The 18,430-nt window shown below is 44.3% G+C and overlaps 1 protein-coding gene across 1 annotated transcript in view; it reads left to right on the top strand.

Annotated features, from left to right (window-relative positions):
• RAPGEF1 (Rap guanine nucleotide exchange factor 1) overlaps positions 1-18,430 on the top strand; it is a 130,560-nt gene that overhangs the window by 63,601 nt on the left and 48,529 nt on the right. Inside the window, exons 6-10 of the mRNA XM_065572195.1 lie at positions 5,020-5,108; positions 5,510-5,662; positions 7,954-8,077; positions 9,651-9,834; positions 10,699-11,205. Of these exons, the coding sequence (XP_065428267.1) occupies positions 5,020-5,108; positions 5,510-5,662; positions 7,954-8,077; positions 9,651-9,834; positions 10,699-11,205 (1,057 nt within the window). The remainder of the gene's footprint in view (positions 1-5,019; positions 5,109-5,509; positions 5,663-7,953; positions 8,078-9,650; positions 9,835-10,698; positions 11,206-18,430) is intronic.

The raw sequence follows: 18,430 nt of genomic DNA, 5'->3' as shown, positions 1-18,430 counted from the left end.
GTAGACTTGTGTGTGTGGCGAGACTCGTCCTGTGCAGACCTGTGTCACTGCACAGGTATAGATAAGAGTTGTGTGTGCAGACACACTGCATAGAAATAGAAATACCAATTTGGTTTTAATTTAAACCATTACCTTAAATATCTGGTATCTGTACTCTTGGCTAGAAAGAAGACAGAGTTTCAGTGTAAGTGCGTGTAAGAGACGTGAAAGCATCTTTTACTGTGTGGGAAGTGGGGAGTTATTTTAGAAGAGCCAAGCTGACCATGATATCTGGAAGCAGGAAGTGAGAAATTGGACACTTCTCTACTGCCTGGAGCAATTTCTGTAACATTAGTAAAATCTCCACCAAATCCCAGTTCTACATTTTAGTGCTTACTTCCCTCTTCATTCTCAGTATCGTGCTTGGGACAGCCTGCTCCTTTTATTGTTATTTGCTGTATTCATCTCAGGTTTGGTTATTTATAACAAGCAAAATTCCCTTTTATGATTACACCATTTAAAAAAAAATCCATCTCATTTTGGAATTTCCAGTTTGCTGAAGTAGCAGGGAGTGCAGAGATAGCAGTAATTACACATGATTAAAACTGACAGGAGCCTTTTTACAGTTCTGATAAGGAGTAGCTTGATGCACATCTGGCCCAGTTGCTTAACCCTCTGTATGATGGACTAAAGACCTGGGAGTGACTCTCAGGCCTCTGACTCCTGGGTTAACGGATACGGGGGAGGGAGAAAGTAGGGGTATGGAAAACCTGGTGGTGTTTGGTAATGTTTTCAAAATTTGAAGCACCATTGACTGGTTTCAAAGGGACGGCTTTTAATGCTTGGCTGGAGTTTTGTGGTAAGGACATGGGAGATGGAGGGATCCTCAAGCTTAGAGCTGGGTGAATAACTGATTTTTCGCTTTGGTCACAATTCCAAAAAAATTGGGGAAACATTTCAGTTTGGGTTGAACTGACTCTGAAATTTTTCAGAATTTTTGGTGACTTGAAAAAGTTTGTCCAAAGTGGGGATTTGATCATGGGTCTCCGACATCTCAGGGTGTGCTCTTATCACTCGGCTAAAGGTTATGAGGCGCAGCAGTAGCGGCAGTGCCATCACCATGTCATTGCCCTCCTTCTCTTCTGGCCATTTTGTGAATGTCTGAAAGTATTTGTGTCAAATTGTGACTAGTTTTGGGTCAACCAAAACTGTGTTTTTCTTCGAATAATCTGTCTGGAAAACTTCACACAGCTCTACTCAGATATGCGTTCATTTGGGACTTGGAGGGACTGGGAAATAACAGAGCAACGGAATTATGGGCTACTCCAAAGTGTTGTCACTCTTATGCCATGTCAGTGCATGTGATGAGAGGTATTTAATTTCCACAGTAATGGTCTGAAATATTCTTAGCAGTGCTTTAAAGCCTCAATTTAGATTGTTTTCCCCTGATATGATCTCTAAATTCCCATATGCAAAAGAGGCTTGTCTCTTGTTATAAAGCAGTGAAAGGGGAAAATTGGCTAAGCACGTTAACTTTCAGCCTCCAGAGATTGTCAGCATTGTGGCAACGGTTGCCAGTGACACAAACCTCATCATCATTCAACTCGAATTGGTTAGGTTTATTAAACACAATGGAGGAGGAGAAAAGAGGAAATTCATCAGCAGACTTACCTTTGCTGTTCCAAGAGCCTCTCAGGCATATTTCAGCTTTTGGTTTAACTACCATTCATTTCATTTAGTTTTCTTTTATGCATTATGTGGTCATTGATCTTGCTCATAAATGCCTGATAAAGGGCCCGATCCAAAGCACTTTGAAGTCTGTTGGAGTCTTTCCAGTGACTTCATCAGCAATTGGATCTGGTCCAGAATGCACAAAGGCAGCAATCAAGTGAGTCACCGCTCAATCTTGATCGTAACTTGGTACATGAAATGCCAGCTGCAGCACAACCCTTTTGCAGCTCTGTGCTAGTAGGTGTAGTGGATGTGATGATGTCACTGCATGGTTACCAAAAAACCTAGAATTTGGGAACTGAAAATCCTTTTGGGATCCCAGTTTCCAAAATCCCACTGATGCTTTTCCTTGTGCTTCTGTACAAATGGTAAAGGGAACTGCAAAGCTAAAATGAAAATGGAGTTCATTCTATATTTCTCTAATAATCCTCAGTACCCTGGTTGCATTCAGGCACTCAACACAGAAATAAATTTTAACTAATATGTTTTTAATTCTTTTCTTCCTTGGTAAGATTCCCTCTTGTACTTTAGATTTGTGGTATTTGTCTGGGATGTCCCAGAATGACACTTTCTTAAGAGAATTGCCAGCAGGATTTCAGAGCCTGAGGGGAATCAGATTTTTAGAAGGTTAGTTAAAACTTGTACTGTGTGCCCCCTTAGCAGAGGGGACATTCAGCAGAGAAATCTGAGATTAACTCAATGTTCGCAACTTCGCAGTTCCTCTTTAACTGAGGGTGTTTGGGTACTACAGTTTTCGTGCAGTGTTTCCACTGTACATCAGCACAGTGTAATTTATAGATACAGTCATAAGTCCTGAAACTCTGTTGCTACCCAGTTCAAATTATTAACACTTAGACAGACATGGCCTGCCCTGGGTGAGGGCAGGGGCCTGTTAGAGAAGGGGTTAACTATGGCCAAAGTGTTTTCCTTAATCCTGGACTTTCTTTCGTCCTTGGCAGACATGAGCCTTGCACTTTCCACTGAACTCTACTCACTACAGGGGCTCTTCTTCCATCTGTCCTAGATAGGAGCAGCTTTGTAGCACCAGTCATATCAGACACGCATGCTCTGTCTGCTCCTGCATCCGGTTTTATTCATCATATGTGGTCTCTCCAGGGCTGACATCTCGAAAGCTGGGTGTTTTGCTCTGCTCTTGATAGGTGTCTAGCCTTACACAAGGTAGATTGATTTTGAGCGCAAACCAGTTATGTAAACATAACTCCCAGTACCAAAACAGTCTGTAATGGGCGCATCGTCTTGTTGATGCATGTTCATTACATGTATAGTGCATTGCTGTTTATTCCTCTCGTTGAGCACGTGTTGTCCCTTGGAAGTTTAGGTTTTGTAGAGTCACTTGAATTGACTCTTTTCCTCAGTAGGATGATGGTGATGACGTTGTAATCATGTTTACTCATGTTTTATGAAGCACTGACAGTTGTTTTCTAACTCATCAGATTGGGATGTGCAGATGTTAGCTGAATTTCAGGTTGCTTTAAAAAAATTAGTCCTTTGCAACTTCCTTTGACTAACGTGCAGGGGAGCCAATATGATCTGATAGCACTGGTAGTTATCCAGTCTGATTGGACCAGGGCACATGTTTATAGCTTTGAGCAACAGATCTGTTTGTCTGCCTCTAACCACCATAAAATGTGCTCTCCACTACAATGGCATTGTTGGAGCATGAGTTATTGTTTTGACTGCTAGCAGACTTGTAGTTCAGGATTATCATGCCCTTATCTCTTTATCCACAGTCTTATCTGTTATAGCCAGATAGACAGTACAGAAGTTCTCTATATGATCATGAAACTTCCATAACTACAGTATTAAAGGAGGCAGGGCTTTTAAAAAATTTAACTGTACATTTAACTCAGAAAGCTGAAGGGAATCCTATTGAAAACTAAATCATACTTTCTGATATTTACATATCTATACTTTATTTATAAAACTTAAAACAATGTCATTCTTTTATTGGTTGACCAAAGTGAGGTCCTACACTCAACTTTATTCATATTCTATTATTTGATGGCTTACTTGCATTTCACGTAAAATTGATAACGTGGCTTAGTGAACACCTGTATTTGGAGACTGGATTAGTCACTAGTGTAAGTGAGGTTGCCTTATAGTCTTATCTCAACAGAGTTATTGGCTCATCTCCTTTGAGGTGCTATTAGCCAGTCTCTGAAGTATGATTCAGAGAGCTTAGGAAGGGAGGTTAGCTTATTTCTCACTAAATGGAGTTCTTTGAAGTTTCCTTCACTATATGTGAACAGATTGCTCCTTCTGGGTTAAGTGTTTTTAGTAGATTCATAGATCCCAAGGCCAGAAGGAACCATTGTGATCATTTAGTCTGACCTTCTGTATAACACAGCCCAGAGAACTTCCCCAAAATAATTGCTAGCACATATTGTTTAGAAAAACATCCAATCTTGATTTTAAAATCCTCTATGATGGAGGGGATTGTGCATAGTGCATGGCTGCTGGCTGCCTCCATGCCACTTTAAGCTTCACTATCTAAAGGCTCTGACGCCCATACAGAGGTGGGCATAAGAAGGCCCAATTTGGGTGCTCTACAGGAGATGTTGTCCACGACCTCCAGTTACTAGTGAACCCATTTGACATGTCTGTTTTTTTGGAGACAGTAGAGTGGCTTGTTTTCCTCTGGCCTGGGACAAAATGGACATGTAGTCTTTTTGGCTCAACTTTCTTATTTTGGATGTGTTTTCATTTGCAACTGGAAATTTAAATCCATGCAGAAATACATGGTAAGAAGATGTGTGCCACTGTCTCATTCTTCCATGTCTTGGTCTCCGGTGTTGATGGAGTGAATGATGTTGCTAGTAAAGCCCATTTCAAGTGAAAAGATGAGAAGTAGTAAAAGTAGGAGGCAGGGAAGATGGCACATCCAAGCCAGGAATCCCACTAGCAACTCTGGTTGTGAAGGGTCGCAGTGATTAGGAGAAAGCTGTCTGTTTAGAAACTAGGTCCAGAAGGTCCTTGCTAAGTGCTGCTGCTGCCTAGTGAGATCCATCGTGAATTCCAACATTTTGCAAATTAGCAAGGTAAGTAAACACAAAAGCAGGCTTGTGCATTACAGAATGTGTTGTGTTCTTTTCTTTGGAGCACTGCCATTTCTTTTAGCTACTTATAATATTTCATAGTATGCTAGCATTGCAATATAGAGGAGATTTGGTGCTATGACTCCTTGCTACAGGTTGCTTCCTGAGAGGAGCAGAAAGATTACTTTTACCGTGCTACATTTTAGCAAAGGTCCATGGTAGTTATCTTTTGCTGTTTTTTGCCTTTATATAGGAGCTGGTCAGACTCACAATAGAGAAGCAGGAACATCCGTCTCCCACAAGCCCAGTTAAACCCAGTTTACCAGCATGTAAATCTGACAGGTGGGTCACCAACAAATGTTTGATTGGGGTGTTTATATATAAACAGACAGTCACGTATCTTGTTGTCTGCGTGTGGGTTGACTTCTTGCCCCTGGTAGCTGAATACTTTAGGGCCAAGATCTGGCGCACTTCCTCACTCAGGGAAGCACCATACTCCTCAGGGAGTCCTATTGATTACAGTGGGGCTACTTGAGGAGTAAGGTGCTACTCAGTATGAGGAAGGATGCTGAAATCCGGCAACAAGAAATCACTTGTATTTTACATTGTGGATACATATGGAGTTTTGCTTGGAGATAGTATTTTTTGTATTTCACTGTTATTTCTTTTAAATATGTAGTTTAAAGTATATGTATAAATCACATGCAGACAGCATTCTACAAATTGTGCTTTGTGCTTTGCAGCCCCTCCGAGCTTCCCCTGACAGACAGAGAGATGGAGATTCTCAACAAGACAACTAGTATGACTCAGTCTGCTGAGATACTGACTGACTCCATGGACGAAGAGGTTGCCCCTCCCAAACCCCCTCTACCTTGCATTCGCGTGGCAGAAAACAGGTAACCCTGACATGCAGTCTGCCTCTCTTGTATGCTGGTCGCTATCGTATACAACCTTATTACATTAGCCCTTCCCAATGTAACTTATACATGAGAGAAATCCTTCTGTTGGTTATAGATGTCCCCTTGTTGTAAATACAACCCTCGCCATTGTAAACCCTTTCTCTGCTGTGTTGCATTTCCTGCCCTCCAGGGTGAATTCTCCGAATAACATTGAGTCCCTGGAAAATGTCTCTCCTTGCAGGACAGGAAGGATTTTAAAAATCCAGGACTATAGCAGTCCTTACTCAACACAGGAAGTGAATAGTGACCCTGCTTCATTTCTTTGGGCTTGGGTTTTTTAAAGGTTTATTTGAATATAAATTGACATTTAAAGAAACTTTGCAAGACCAATGCTGTATTGTGTTTGAGACAGGCCTTACTGCCCCCTCTAGGCTGGCTTTAGCAGGCTCCTGTGGGAGATTGGACTTCTCCAGCACAGTGCATAATGGGGCATGATTTGGATCTAGGGGAGGTCAATGTCAGGAGTCCTATCACAGGAAGCAAACCATAAATGAAGTAATTTATGCCCCTCTTCACTTGTTTGTCTGGGCCATTCAACACATTTTTAAAGTTAATGGAGTTTTAAAATCCACATGCAAATCATCTTTAGGTCTGAAGGGTGTGTTTGGTGACAGGTCCTTGTACTAGGAAGCCATAGTTCTATCTTTATTATCATTATTAGTATTTATAGTGCCCCCATCTCCATGGTATCTCGGTGTTATTCATATGGCTTACATTTTCTGAAGGGAAATCTGGCAGCTGCTGTGGATAAAGAAAGCTTAATAGGTCTTCATCTAATAAGCGAATCCAGAATTGCCTATTGGAAGAACAGGAGTCTGAGAGTCAGGATTCCTGGGATCTATTTCCAACTCTGCCACTGGCTTGATTCCTGTTTTGAGCAAGTCCCTTTGCTTGTCTGTACTTTTCTTTCCCCATGTGTAATTTTAGGCTAACACTTCCTTTTGAAAGCACTTTGAGATCTTTTGATGAAAGTGTACACTATGTAAGTGCAAAGCATTCTTATTTAAAAGTACATGAATGCCTTGGAGGATGACATTTTCCTGTGCTATGTTAGTTATATCCATATGAGTCTTGATCAATTCTCATTGAAACCAAAGGGAGTCTTTCTGTTCATTTCAGTGGGCATTTTAGCAGCCCATACTCTGTATGAGTGTGTTATAGAAGTATTCTGAAAATATCATGGGTGTGACCATTACAAAAGTATTGGAGATGATTGGAACTCACCACACGCTAGTCTGAGATCTCATGAAAAGAAAGATTTGATTTGCAGGACACGTTTTAAGGGGTTCCATAGGTAATGCATGTTTATGGGCACTGGAGGGAACGTAGGTGGCAGGAGATCACAAGGCAGAAAAAGAAGATCTTGGATGGATGATGTGTAAACTTGGTTGGACCGAAAGGAATGAGGGAACTGTTCATCCACAAATATTAGCAGAGGATCATACAGTATGGGCTACCTTCGTTGCAAACCGCCAGTAATGGAGATACCACATAAGAAGAAGAATCTGCATGCAGTTAGTTGTGTGTTGTTCGGCACATTAAGAAACTGGTGAAAGGGATTCAAACTGTGTGAAAAAATCATTTTTAACTGTGGTGTCCTTACCCTTTCTAAAAAGTAACCACAAGAAAGTTTCTGCACTCTATTCTGAGAAGCAGGAAAAACTGCTAGGCTTCAACATGTGCATAAGCTGTGTACATGTTACAGGTTTTACCCCTATAACACCGATGCTAGTTGGTGGTGTGAAAATGTACCTCATGTGGTTATTTAGAAACATGCAGGGTCTTCGGCTGTTGAGGTCTGCGGTTGGCAGTGACCATCACATTTCTGTGTAGTTTCTGAATTTGAATGTTCTGTGTGAAAGGTCCTGGCATATTCCGGAAAGAGAATGTGTGCATGCTCATTGGCACCAGAGAGCTTGAGCTTATCTGCGGTATTAGAAGCAACATCTGAACATACAGAGAGATCTGTCCCATGTACTGTGATAAAACCACCTTAGTGTAATAAGAGGTAGGCATTTCCCAGCTATATCCTAGTGCCAGAATATAGACCCTTCTAGTACAGACCATGAAAGAGTGTGGATGACCATCTCCTCTATTGAGAGATGGTGCATAAATTGGTCAAGAATCCCTAATGTGGTGAGGCGGATAGAATCCTGGCTCCTAGAGCCTCAAAGCAACATTTTGATAATCAAGTATTTGAAGTAGCTGAACTTTTTTTTGTCTTGCAGCCCTCCTCCAGCATTGCCCCCTAAAAAAAGGCAGTCGGCGCCTTCTCCTACCAGAGTGGCAGTAGTGGCACCTATGAGTCGAGCCACCAGTGGATCTAGTTTACCTATTGGAATCAACAGACAGGTAATGGCATAACCCTCTAAAAACATTGGAATCATGTTCTGGAAAGAAAGAAGCTGCTGTCTTCATTCCTGCAACACCCAGCCCATCTCCTCTCTTGCCAAAGAACCCTTGTTTTAAAGAACTGAACTGGAATGGACACATTTTCCTTGGAGAGGAGATTCAGCTACCTAAAACATCATACAATAATGTGCATAGTTTTATTTTTTTAAGGCTTCTGTTCCATTTAAATAGTAAATTGCTACAAACTCTGTTGTTCTGAGCTGTGGTGGACTTCAGTGATCCGAAAGAACAAGCGTGCCTGTCTGTAACAGAACATAGTATGCAGAATGATTGGCTGAACTTACCAAGACCCAAGTTTCTGTGTGTGGCATGATTCATATAGTACAGTGGGGAGCTCAAAACTTCATATGCAGGCACTTGCATCTTAAAATAGCTGTTAACCTAAAGAGACTGGTTTGAGCAGCTGTTTTCTGTCCACTAATGGGCTTGTAATGGGTAAAATGGCTGAGTGGTAGAGGAATTAAGGAAATGATGGCGCTACGGGGGTTGTTTGCCTTTCCTCTGCCATTATTTGTCATTGGTACAGTGCTATAAATATACGTGCTGATTTACAGAACTAAGGACTTGTCCTCATTGCAGAGTTAACTTGATTTATAACTCGGGTCCCATCCACGCACCAGAACACTTAACTCCAATGTGGTGGTGCTTTTAACTCAAGCTGGTTGGTCCATCGGGGGTACAGGCTGCAGCTCAGGTTAGCTCAACTTGTCAGCTGCTAATACAACCACTCTGTGCTGCTAATCCAATCAGGCTGTGCCGCTCGAGTGTTATTTCTCAGTGGGGCTGCTCTCACTTGAGCTAGACTAGTTCAAGAAGAATAACTCGAGTTAACTGTGGTGAAGATATAACCATAGACACACACAGCTGACAGTCTAAAAAAGAAGCTATAATTTAACATTAGCTGCCCCCGCCTGCCCCGCGCCCCCTCCCATGTACATGCCTTAGTTAACCAGATACTCAGCAAACCCACAGCTGTTTAATGGGGACTCTCCCAGTGCGGTTGCCTTCAAGATGCTCCAGTACAAAGTAGTGAACAGGTGTGTGTTTTAGTGAAGAGCTCAGCCTTCTCTTTGACAGCATGTGACATGCGTTCCTGGATCTCAGTACGAGCTGTCTGAAATGCCAGCTGCACGTTTGAGTCAGTTGCTTCCTTTGGGGGGAGGGATAGCTCAGTGGTTTGAGTATTGGCCTGCTAAACCCAGGATTGTGAGTTCAATCCTTGAGGGAGCCATCTAGGGATCTGGGGTAAAAATCTGTCGGGATTGGCCCTGCTTTGAGCAGGGGGTTGGACTAGATGACCTCCTGAGGTCCCTTCCAACCCTGATGTTCTATGATCTTTCTCTTCCACCTTTCCGCAAATAAACATAGTTTGGGAGCCTGGGCAAGCCTGTTCTAAGTGAGGTGTACTGTGTACACTCCCCTTTCTGCACACCGCCAGTGGGTGCCTTTTTCTCTTAGTATTTCTCCTGTTCACTGGCAAGCTGATGAGAATTTTTCTTTGTTTCTGCCTCAGGATTTTGATGCTGACTGTTACGCACAGAGGAGGCTGTCAGGCGGCAGCCACTCCTATGGAGGGGAATCCCCTCGCCTCTCACCATGCAGTAGCATGGGCAAGCTCAGCAAGTCTGATGAGCAGCTCTCCTCGCTGGGCCGGGACAGCGGGCAGTGCTCCCGCAACACAAGCTGTGAAACATTAGGTAAGGAGACGATCTCTTCAGAGCCATTGGGGAGTTCCAAGTCACTCTCATGTTGTATCTTTTCCGAGCCATGAGGCAGGATTATAATGGGGCCCTGCCAGTATAACTGCTGCTGGTGGCTCTGTGGTCAATTATATTCTGTTGGGGTGAGGAAAGGCATGAAGTGGGATAGTTCAGAAATCTTTCAGCTATCGAAGTCTGAGTTCAGACTCAACTTGGGTCACAAGCTAAAATGCTTGTTGGTTTCAACCCCTTTTCTGCCCATCAGTCGAAAAGGGCAGCTCTGTTAGCTTAAAGCTATTTTATTTTCAAATTTTTGAGGGAGATGTAACAATGAAGAGGAACAAATAAAATGCATTCACTAGAGAGACAATATCTCTCTAGTATCAGGGGGTAGCCGTGTTAGTCTGTATCTACAAAAACAACAAGGAGTCTGGTGGCACCTTAAAGACTAACAGATTTATTTGGGCATAAGCTTTCGTGAGTAAAAACCTCACTTCTTCGGATGCATCCGAAGAAGTGAGGTTTTTACTCACGAAAGCTTATGCCCAAATAAATCTGTTAGTCTTTAAGGTGCCACCAGACTCCTTGTTGTTTTTGTAAATATCTCTCTAATGATTCGCGGGTTGAGCTATTGTTACCAATCACTTATTACTAAACGTATGCTGGGCACTTTCCAGAAGATGTAGAAGAACAGTCTCTGGTGCAAAGAGCTTGTGCTCTAAATTGAAGAGATCTTATCACAGAGGTGACTGACAGGGCTGGGTGGGATACAGAAGAACAAGGATCACATAGACAGTAATGCAGTAACTCAGTTTAGGCATGAATAAAGCATAATGTTCTTATCCTCTTTGTTGTACACAGATCACTATGATCCGGACTATGAATTTCTGCAGCAGGACCTCTCTAATGCTGACCAGATACCTCAGCAGGTGCCAAGTATCCTCAGCCCATTGCCAGAGTCTTTGGGCGAGTGTGGCTCCCCATTTCATGGACATGTTTTCCAGCTCCCCCCGGGCAGCTCCCCCCAGCCGCAATACTGCAGCCCGTTGACAGGAACACAGTCTACGGAGACTCCTCCAGCTTTGCCAGAGAAGAAGAGGAGGAGTGCAGCCTCTCAGACTTCGGATAACGCAGGCTGCAGGGTCTCCTATGAGCGGCACCCCTCACAATATGATAACATCTCAGAGGATGATCTGCAGAACCCAGGAGCTCTCTCGTCAGTACCCTTCACGTCATTTGCTGCTGTCTTGCCCTTCCAGCAGGGCAATTCTTCAGTGCCGATGGAATTCATTACTGAGTTTGCTGCTCCTGATTCTACGGGTGACCCAGAGAACCCCCCTCCTCTGCCAGAGAAGAAAAACAAACACAGTAAGCAAGTGCTTACATTGGCATTTCTCTTTCTTTCCCTTCCTCAAATCCTTCACCTCCCCAGTGTCCTACAGGTGATAATGTCCTATTCCCTTAGGGCCAAGTGCCACAATGGTCAACCTAAAACGTGTGGGTGGGCAGCACCAATCTTTTGCCAGTATAAGAGCCAGATTTTTAAAGGTACTTCAGAAGCCAATCTGCATTTTTAAGCACCTGTGGGATTTTTCAAAAGTGCCTACGCACCTAACTCCCATTGAAATCTAGGACTATTACTGTCTGCCCTGAAAATACTACGGTGGCACAGTTGTGCCACTGCAGCATTTTAAGTGTGACACTCACTTCAGTAATGGGAGGGGTTCTTTCACCGCGGTAGTGAATCCACCTCCCCAAAAGGCACTAGCTACATCGACAGATAAATTCTCCTGTCAACCGACCACTATCCACACCAGGGTTTAGGTCGGCTTAACGACATCTCTTAGGGATGTGGATTTTTCACACCACTGAGAGAGACAGCTGTGCTGATATAAATTTTCAGTGTAGACCAGCCCTGGGAGTGAAAGGCTCTAACTCTGTCCTAGGCTATGTCTACACTACAGCGCCTATTTTGGCATAGCCCCCTAGTGTAGACCTTGCCTATACCAGCAGGAGTTGTTCTGTCATTGTGGGAACACTGCCTCCCGAACAATGCAGTGCTCTTTTGTCAGCATAGGTGTGTCTCTACTCAGGGCTTTGTCAACATAGCTGTGTTGGGAGGTGGGTTTTTTCACACTCCTGACCAACAGAGCTATGCCAATGTAAGTTTTAGTTGTAGACTCACTACAAGGGAGCCAGAGAGCAGCAATTAGATTTGACAGCTTATCACTGCCTTTAAGGATGGTTTCTTTCTCTCTCCATACCAGTCTCAAGCCAGAGTGGCCCTATCTTTTGGATCACTCTATTTTATTCCCACAGGATCATCTCAAAGTTGTTATGGCTGCTTTCTCACCACAGAGGAGAGCTGGACTATCTCCAAGAGCCCAGAGAGAGGGGTTCTTTCCTGGTCCTTCTCCTCTCTTAAGGCTAAGTGCTGCCAGCCCAGCAGTTTATCATCCAGATTGTGATCACCGGCATGGCAGCACAGGACTAGCCTGTCATGATGGTGTCCAGTGCTGCCATTTTGCCTGGGCTACTGTCTTCATTTTAAGTATAAGAAGATACATTATTAAAATGAGCATTGTCTGAATCCCAGGTCTTTCCATCGTCAGCCAAACTCCCAGCTCCTCAAGCAGTGGCTTTGAGGACTAGAGGTCATGACTGTATTCTGATTACCTTAATTTTCACAAAACAGTAGATCCCTTGCTTAAAACATGGAGGTCCCATTGAAAGGGAGCAGCTATACTGATTCACCAGGGAATGAACTGAGCACTGGAATGTGTGATAAGATCCAGCGAGTGATCAGCCACTGGTTAGCTTTCCAGTTCTTCATTTAAATAGTTTGTGTGCACGGTCTCATCATTCAGCATCAACCGTATTTTATAATGTGACTCTCAGCCCAGCCAAGAGGAGGTTTGAAAAATGCCAAGCTGGCATTCTGACCTGGGTTTGTCGTTTGCAATCTTCTCATGGGAAGAGGCTGGGTTTGAAACTTGCCTGGCTTGCTTACCTGGTCACTGTTATATCAGACCTCAGCCAATTCCTTTCTTACATGACCATGTTAAAAAAATAAAAGTTCATCATCAAAAAGCAGCATCTCCATTGGTAAGGACAGTGCCCAAATTGTCCAAGCCACACTTGCAACCTGTACTGCTTGCACTCTGCGAGCAGAGCCTGACCTGGACCCAATCCTGAGAGGCCACTCTATTGCAGTACTTCAGTACACTATCCACATATATAATATGTGATATGGACAATAACATATATCTGTCTCTTGTGAGCAAGGTAAGGCAAAATGTTTAAAGGTACCTAGAGTGAATAGCAGGGAGCTACAGTGCTGGCTTGTAGACATCACAAAGGAAATACAGGCTAGTACGTTACTTAGAGTCAGAGTCAATAACTGAAGCTGTCCCAAACAATTTAGTGGTAACAGCCATATGTCTTGTGTGCAGCACTAACGGAATTGGTGCAAATCCTCATTGCTGGTCACAGGATCAGGCACACAGCTCATCTCGACATATTGACTCTTCTTTTTAGTAAGGGCTTCATCCAAACCCAGTTTCATTCCTTGCAATCTGGTGCATGGGGGCGAAGACTCAACTCTCTGTGGGCACCTGCATGCCTTTACTTGGGAGGTGCGTGACTGGAGATGTTTGGGCTAAAGGCAATTTGGTGACCCCATTCATAATGAAAAGAGTCGCTTGGGCTATTTGCTTGGCTCTGTGAGCCCCTCTTCATTCTTTTCTGTTATCCTGTGAGGCTCTTCCTGAAGTCAAGGAGAGTTACTTAAAAACAATGTAAATGGTTATCTTTTCTTTACTGCCTGTGTACACTGTTAACCCCAGGAACAAGGCCTGCAAGTGAGTCATCTTTGATGTTTAGCTGGGCTTTTAGAATTAGCCGCCTTCTGTAATCTGAAGCTATCAGAAGGCTCTGAAGCATTGATTAGATTGTATTGTTAGGGAGGGAGATGTTGTTATCCAGCATGTAGTCTGTCCCCTTGGTTTGTTAAGACATCCTTGGTGCAAAGCTGGCTGAAGTATTTGGGGTGTAACCTGACTTCATACATTGCAGCAGACACCTTAATTGCATTCATGTGACACTGAGAGATTGCTATATATATATGTATATGTCCATACCCTACATGTAAGTTCTGTGGTTGTTAGCTTTACCTTATTGTTGCTCATAACAAATTTCTGTAAAACATTGCCAGAAATAAGATTTTATGGTAGCCTACCTGCTGTATCTTACAGTGAACTGATGCATGCAGATATCCTGGTATAATTACATACATTGAGAGACATTGCTCACCTATCTACACAATATGTGCATGACACACTCCTGGGGTACTGACAATACATGCATTTGTTAAAAAGATCTAGAGCTGTCACAGCTGCAACTTCATTGTGGTCTCACTGTTCTGGGACATCTTCTGGCAACTTATTTATTGGCAGGAAATGTTACAGTGAAGACAAAGGTGGACTTTTAATTAATCATGTACAGCAAGTCCTGTCTAAATTTACCATATGTATTACTGTGAGCTGTGCCCAGAGAGACTTCAAACAGCAGCCTTCTGTCTAACACCGACAGGGTAAGAGATCTGCCTTTCAGTCTGGCCTGAATTATTATTTATTTAGTGCTGTAAGAGTACATGTTACTGTGCTAGTGGTGAACTGTTCTAGACTATTATTAAGAGCTAGCAATGTTCTCATTCTGTACAAGGCATGAATATAGAACAGTTTTAACCACAAAGAGCTCATGGACTAAAACAACAGGATCCTGCCCCCAAACAGCTTAGAATCTGGAGAGGAGTCATTTGTTCATTTTTCTCTCTATCTTCACCCCTTTTTCCCCCCTGTCAGTGGGAAGTAAGTGCAGAATGGTGCCATCTGAGCAGCTGGTTTCTAATTGCTGTAGCTATGCTGAGGACAGTTGCTGGTCTTATCCAGGATGATATAAACTATTTGAAAAGCAGGTGTCATCCCCAGAGGTAGTGGCAAAGCTTCTTTGAGCTTGTCTTCACTAGTGGGTCAATATGAGGTGTAGCTTGAGTGTTCCCATTAACTCAACCCCTGTCCACACACATAAACCATCACTCGTGCCCAGTAGTGGCACTAACCTGAGTTGGCTGACATGACTACAAATACAGAGCAGAGCCTTCAGCAAATTTATCTCATCAGCTGCTAATACAACCTGTCCACAGTGGTAGGTGCAGGTTAGCGCCATGACACAACATCAGGGGCTGCTAGTCCTCCAGTGCCTTCACACAATCCATCAGGCACCCGCATCCTGGCTTTTTCTTGCCTTTTCCTGTTCCTTGACTAGAAGTCAACTGCCACCACATAAAGGCCTGGTTGGCCTTCTGTCCCCCCCAGCCTCATGCTGCTTCCGGTACCAGCAACTGCAATCCTCCATCTCCAGTACACAGCTGTGTATTTTTGACAATGGAGCCCAAGAAGAGATCATGTCAGCCTGGTGGCAGTGTTAGGTAAAAAGCAAGTCCTCACTCACCTCTCCAGCACCCGAGTTCGTGCGGAGTTGGTATGGGGCTCACAATCTGTCAGAGACCAGACACCAATTCGTTGATCAACGGGCTCACACTATCCTTAGCTTGAAAAGCTTCAGAGTAAGTGTGGCAAGTTTATTAGGGGTGAGCATCAATATTTATACACAGAAGTAAACAAAGTGATTAACAGATCATAATGGTCATGTATAATCAATCAAGATTCTACAGGATAAAACAGGTTAAAATGTAAATTCAGAAAGAGAAAAGGGGAGATGACTACTTAAGGGGAGGGGGGTGTCATGAGTAGTTCGCAGGTCAGAGCTTTGATTAAAAGTTCAGACAGAGACATCAAGTCTGGGTTAAGTTTAAGCTCATCAAAAGTTCAGACTCAACATTCCTCCATTTGTAGCTTTGGGATAACTATTTACCAAAAGCTACACCCCATTTTAAGGAGCCAAGGGCCGCTTGGCAATTTCAGCCTGGGCCAACTCGAAGAGAGTAAGGCCCTTGGCTGAAGTAGGAAAAGAATAAACTGACCCACATGAGTCTGAGGGAGGGGACACACTGAATACAGCAACACAGTATTATAAGGATTACTATGGCCCCAACAATACCCACCAAGAGTTTTTTTAACCCACCCAAATCCAGGCAGCCAATTTCATAAGGCTCCCCACCAATTATAAGGTGGCTGGCCAGAGGAGTAGTTCTTAGCCATTTCCCTTAGATGTTTGGTACATTGAAAAGTGTCAGAGTAGGTGTCATTTACAAAAACACAGCATTCTTCATTTATGAGGGCACAAGTTCCTCCCTGGGCTGCTAACATTATGTCTAAAGCCATGTGGTTTTGCAAAGCTAACTGGCGCAGCTGGGACATTTCCCCGGCCTGATTCTCAAATAGGGTCGCAGTTTCATTGGTTAAAGATTCTAGTAGTCCCTGTTCTGCATTTACTGGAAATTGAGTACATACCCAGCAATTACTTCTATTTCCTAAAATACGAGTTTTAACCTCATGGGAATATCTAATAAAAGCATTATCTTCATAAGTAGAAAATAAACTAAAAAGGCATAATAAAAAACATACAGTTGTCAGAATAAAAGGTCCTCTCATTTTTGCCGAGTCAATTTAAGTCTGATGTCTGAAAGAGGTAAGCTGGTCCACTGGTCGGAGGCAGTGTCCTCAGTGGTGGCAAGAGCTGCTGGTCCGTCACTGTGGTCCACTACGGCTGGCTTGACGTGGGAGTGGTGGATCCAGGATTTGCGTCCTTCCAGGAACACTGCAGTCTGGGTTGTTAAAAGAACCTGGTGGGGTCCAGTAAACCTCGGCTGGAGGGTGTCGCCACGAACGAACTTTTTGGCCCAGACGAAGTCCCCTGGTTGGAACGGGTGGATCTGTTCTTCCAGCGGCACGGTCTGGGAAAACTGCGAGGCTTTCCAAAGGGTACGGAGGCGAGCCTGTAGGGAGAGAAACTGGCACGCGGTCATATGATCCCCTCCCAATAGTGAAACATCAGCACGTGGTAGCGCCCCGCCTTTGAAAGAGGGGTGTCCATAGAGCAGTTCAAAGGGGGATAATCCCAATACACGGGTTGGGCGAGTACGAAGGTGAAACAGGACCGAGGGAAGTACCTGAGGCCACTTTAACCCTGTTTCCTGACAGTATTTAGCCAATGTAAACTTAAGCTCCCTATTCATATGCTCAACTTTCCCGCTAGACTGGGGTGGTAGGGTGTATGAAAGGAGTGTGAAATGCCCAGTCCTTGTTCTAAACGGCCAAGGACGTGACCAGTAAAGTGAGGTCCGCGATCTGAGTCAAGCACGAGAGGGATGCCAAAACGGGGTACAATGTCTCTAAGGAGAATCTTCGCCAGTGTGGCAGCAGTACAATTAGCAGTAGGAAAAGCTTCGACCCAGGAAGTCAGAGGGCAAACCAAAACAAGGAGGTGCTTTTTCCCAAAAGCCTTTGGCATATCTGCAAAGTCAATTTGAAGATGTTGAAATGGAGCAGCAGGCGGAGGTCTTCCACCCTTAATTTTGTTAAGAGGCGGAGCAGGTCCATTACGCTGACATGTGCTGCATGCTTTCACTATTGACAGGCAGTAGGGTTGAATGCCTGGAGCATACCAAAAGCGAGCGATGGTGTCCACAAGGGCGTGTGTGCCGTAGTGACCCCCCTTATCATGGTGCCAGTGAACTGCCACGGGGTATGTGGAGCGAGGGAGGCAGGCTCAGCCATCCGGCATAAGCCAGGTCCCTTATTTGTAAGATGCTATAAACTACTTCCAAACAGTCGTGCTGATCCTGGAGGACTGGCAGGTCAGGAAGCAAGGTAGCTGGATTAAGGGGCCCACACCTTTCAAAAATTAGGTTAGTGTCTTTTAAGAGTTCGGCCTCTAGCTGTTGCTGACGATGGGCCGAAAAGACTTGGGTTGTGCCCCTACGCAGAAGGGCTGACAAGGCATGAGAGGTCCAAACCGTGGTAAAATGACCCAGGGTCAGGCTCTTTGCCTTTGTGATCAGCAGGGCAGCTGCTGCCAGAGTCCGGGTGCAGGATGGGGTTCCCTGAGCGACAGGGTCGATCTGCTGAGAGTAAAAAGCAAGCGGGAAATGGTGGGGCCCGCTCAGCTGGGTAAGGACGCCACTAGCAATTCCGCCCCTCTCGTGGACAAAAAGGTGAAAGGGTTGCTGTAATTGGGGGGGGCGGAGAGACATGGAGGAGGCCACACTGTCCTTGAGTAACTGAAAGGCTTGGATTGTGTCCGGGGACCACTGCAAAGGGTCAGGAGCAAGGTTAGCAGTGAGTCGGTGGAGCGGTTTGCTTAACTCCCCGCAGGATGGCAACCAGGGGTGACAGAAGCCAATTAATTCTAAGAAACCTTGAAGTTGTTTCTTGGTGTTTGGCAGAGGGCAGTTTTGGATAGTCTTTATGCGGACTGGGTCCATTTGTCTCCCCTCTGGGGTTAACAGGAAGCCCAGATATCGGACCTTCTGTGAGACCCACTGAATCTTGTTAGGGTCTATCTTGTGGCCTCTGGTGTGTAGGTATAATAAAAGTGCCTTACCATCGATGCGGAGGGCAGCTTCTTCGCG

The sequence above is a fragment of the Chrysemys picta genome, chromosome 18 (assembly GCF_011386835.1).
Source record: "Chrysemys picta bellii isolate R12L10 chromosome 18, ASM1138683v2, whole genome shotgun sequence".
NCBI classification, from domain to species: Eukaryota; Metazoa; Chordata; order Testudines; family Emydidae; genus Chrysemys; species Chrysemys picta.
The sequence above is the reverse complement of the archived record's forward strand: the minus strand, read 5'-3'. Positions and strand labels throughout refer to the sequence as shown.